At 56.7% G+C, this 1,193-nt stretch overlaps 1 protein-coding gene across 1 annotated transcript in view; it reads left to right on the top strand.

Annotated features, from left to right (window-relative positions):
• The window catches only part of FRAS1 (Fraser extracellular matrix complex subunit 1), a gene marked incomplete at its 5' end in the record, with an annotated part of 26,346 nt that extends 25,929 nt beyond the window's left edge, over window positions 1-417 (top strand). Inside the window, one exon of the mRNA XM_010192994.1 lies at window positions 2-417. Coding sequence (XP_010191296.1) covers window positions 2-417 — 416 coding nt within the window. The remainder of the gene's footprint in view (window position 1) is intronic.
• Between the last annotated feature and the right edge of the window lie 776 nt (window positions 418-1,193).

The raw sequence follows: 1,193 nt of genomic DNA, 5'->3' as shown, positions 1-1,193 counted from the left end.
AACGAAGGCGACAAGCGGAAGAATGGCACCAACATGAAGTCGCTGTTTTTGGAGAGGGAGGAAGCCGCCGTCGCCGCCTCCTTATCCCAAACCGGCGCTTCCCTGGGCAGCGCCTTCGCCGCCGCCGCCCTCCTCCTGCTGCTGTTTTCGGGGCTTTGCCTCCTGGCCAGGAAGTGCCGAAAGCTGCGGAGGAAGCGGGAGGCCAGCAGCGCCGCCCCGGAGGAGCATCCCCTCAACACCAAGGTGGAGCTGCCGCGGGGCGCCCCGAGGGGCGCGGACAGCCGGTACTGCACCGTCAGGAACGTCAACGTTTTGGGGGGGATGGGGGACGCCGACCGGGGCAAGGGCTGGAAAGTGAAGCAGGTGAACTTGGAAGTCAAAGTCCGCAACGATTTGCACGACGGGACGGAGGTTTGACGGGTTTGGTAAATAAAAAAAAAAAGCTTTTTATAAATTGTAAAGAAAAAAAAAACCCAAAAAGAAAGAAAATGGACAAAAAAAAAAAGCTGGTATTTTTATACGCTGGTGAGGAGCGATGCCCGGCAGCGCCACGCAGGCTCTGCAGGAGGAGCTGCCTCATCACACTGCACCCAAAATCTCTGTCTGTGCCTCCACCGAGCTCCTCTGCGTCCCCATGGGGGCCAGGGGAGCCCAAAATCCTTCCTGGGCACAGCAGGTACTTGGTGTGGCATCGCTTAACCTTTATGGAGAAGCAACAGAGCTTCCCTGCAGGATTTTGGGGGCCTTTGGGGAATGACGAGCAAACTCGCCCCATTTCTGAGGCCGTGTCCTCTGCGTGGGGACATTGTCCTCTCCTGGTGTGCAGGGGTGGCTCTGTGGCAGCCGGAGAGGAGCGGAAGGGCCCCTTTCCTCCCTGCGTGCAGAGCTCAGGGTCAGTCCTGGGGAATTGCAAGAATAAAGCAAGAAAAGCAAAACCGAACAGAAAACCAAACTGCAAACCTGGTGCTAAGTAATTGTGGGGGTACATTTTGGGGTGGGAGGCAGGGACACGAATCGTCAAGGGGATTGTTGATTGATCAGTTAATTAATTGTCCCTTCTCACCGTGCAGCAGCGAGTAAAGATTGCTTACAAACCTCACCCAAAGTGTGACGGGGGTCTCCTTTCGCGGCGGCTCCCTCTCCTTCACCCCCCGTTTCTGGGGCGCATTTTCGGAGAGGTTTCAACTTCTCCC

This window comes from Mesitornis unicolor, unplaced genomic scaffold, assembly GCF_000695765.1.
Source record: "Mesitornis unicolor isolate BGI_N332 unplaced genomic scaffold, ASM69576v1 scaffold20619, whole genome shotgun sequence".
Taxonomy (NCBI): Eukaryota; Metazoa; Chordata; class Aves; order Mesitornithiformes; family Mesitornithidae; genus Mesitornis; species Mesitornis unicolor.
Note: the sequence above shows the minus strand (reverse complement) of the source record. Positions and strands in the feature narration are given on the sequence as shown.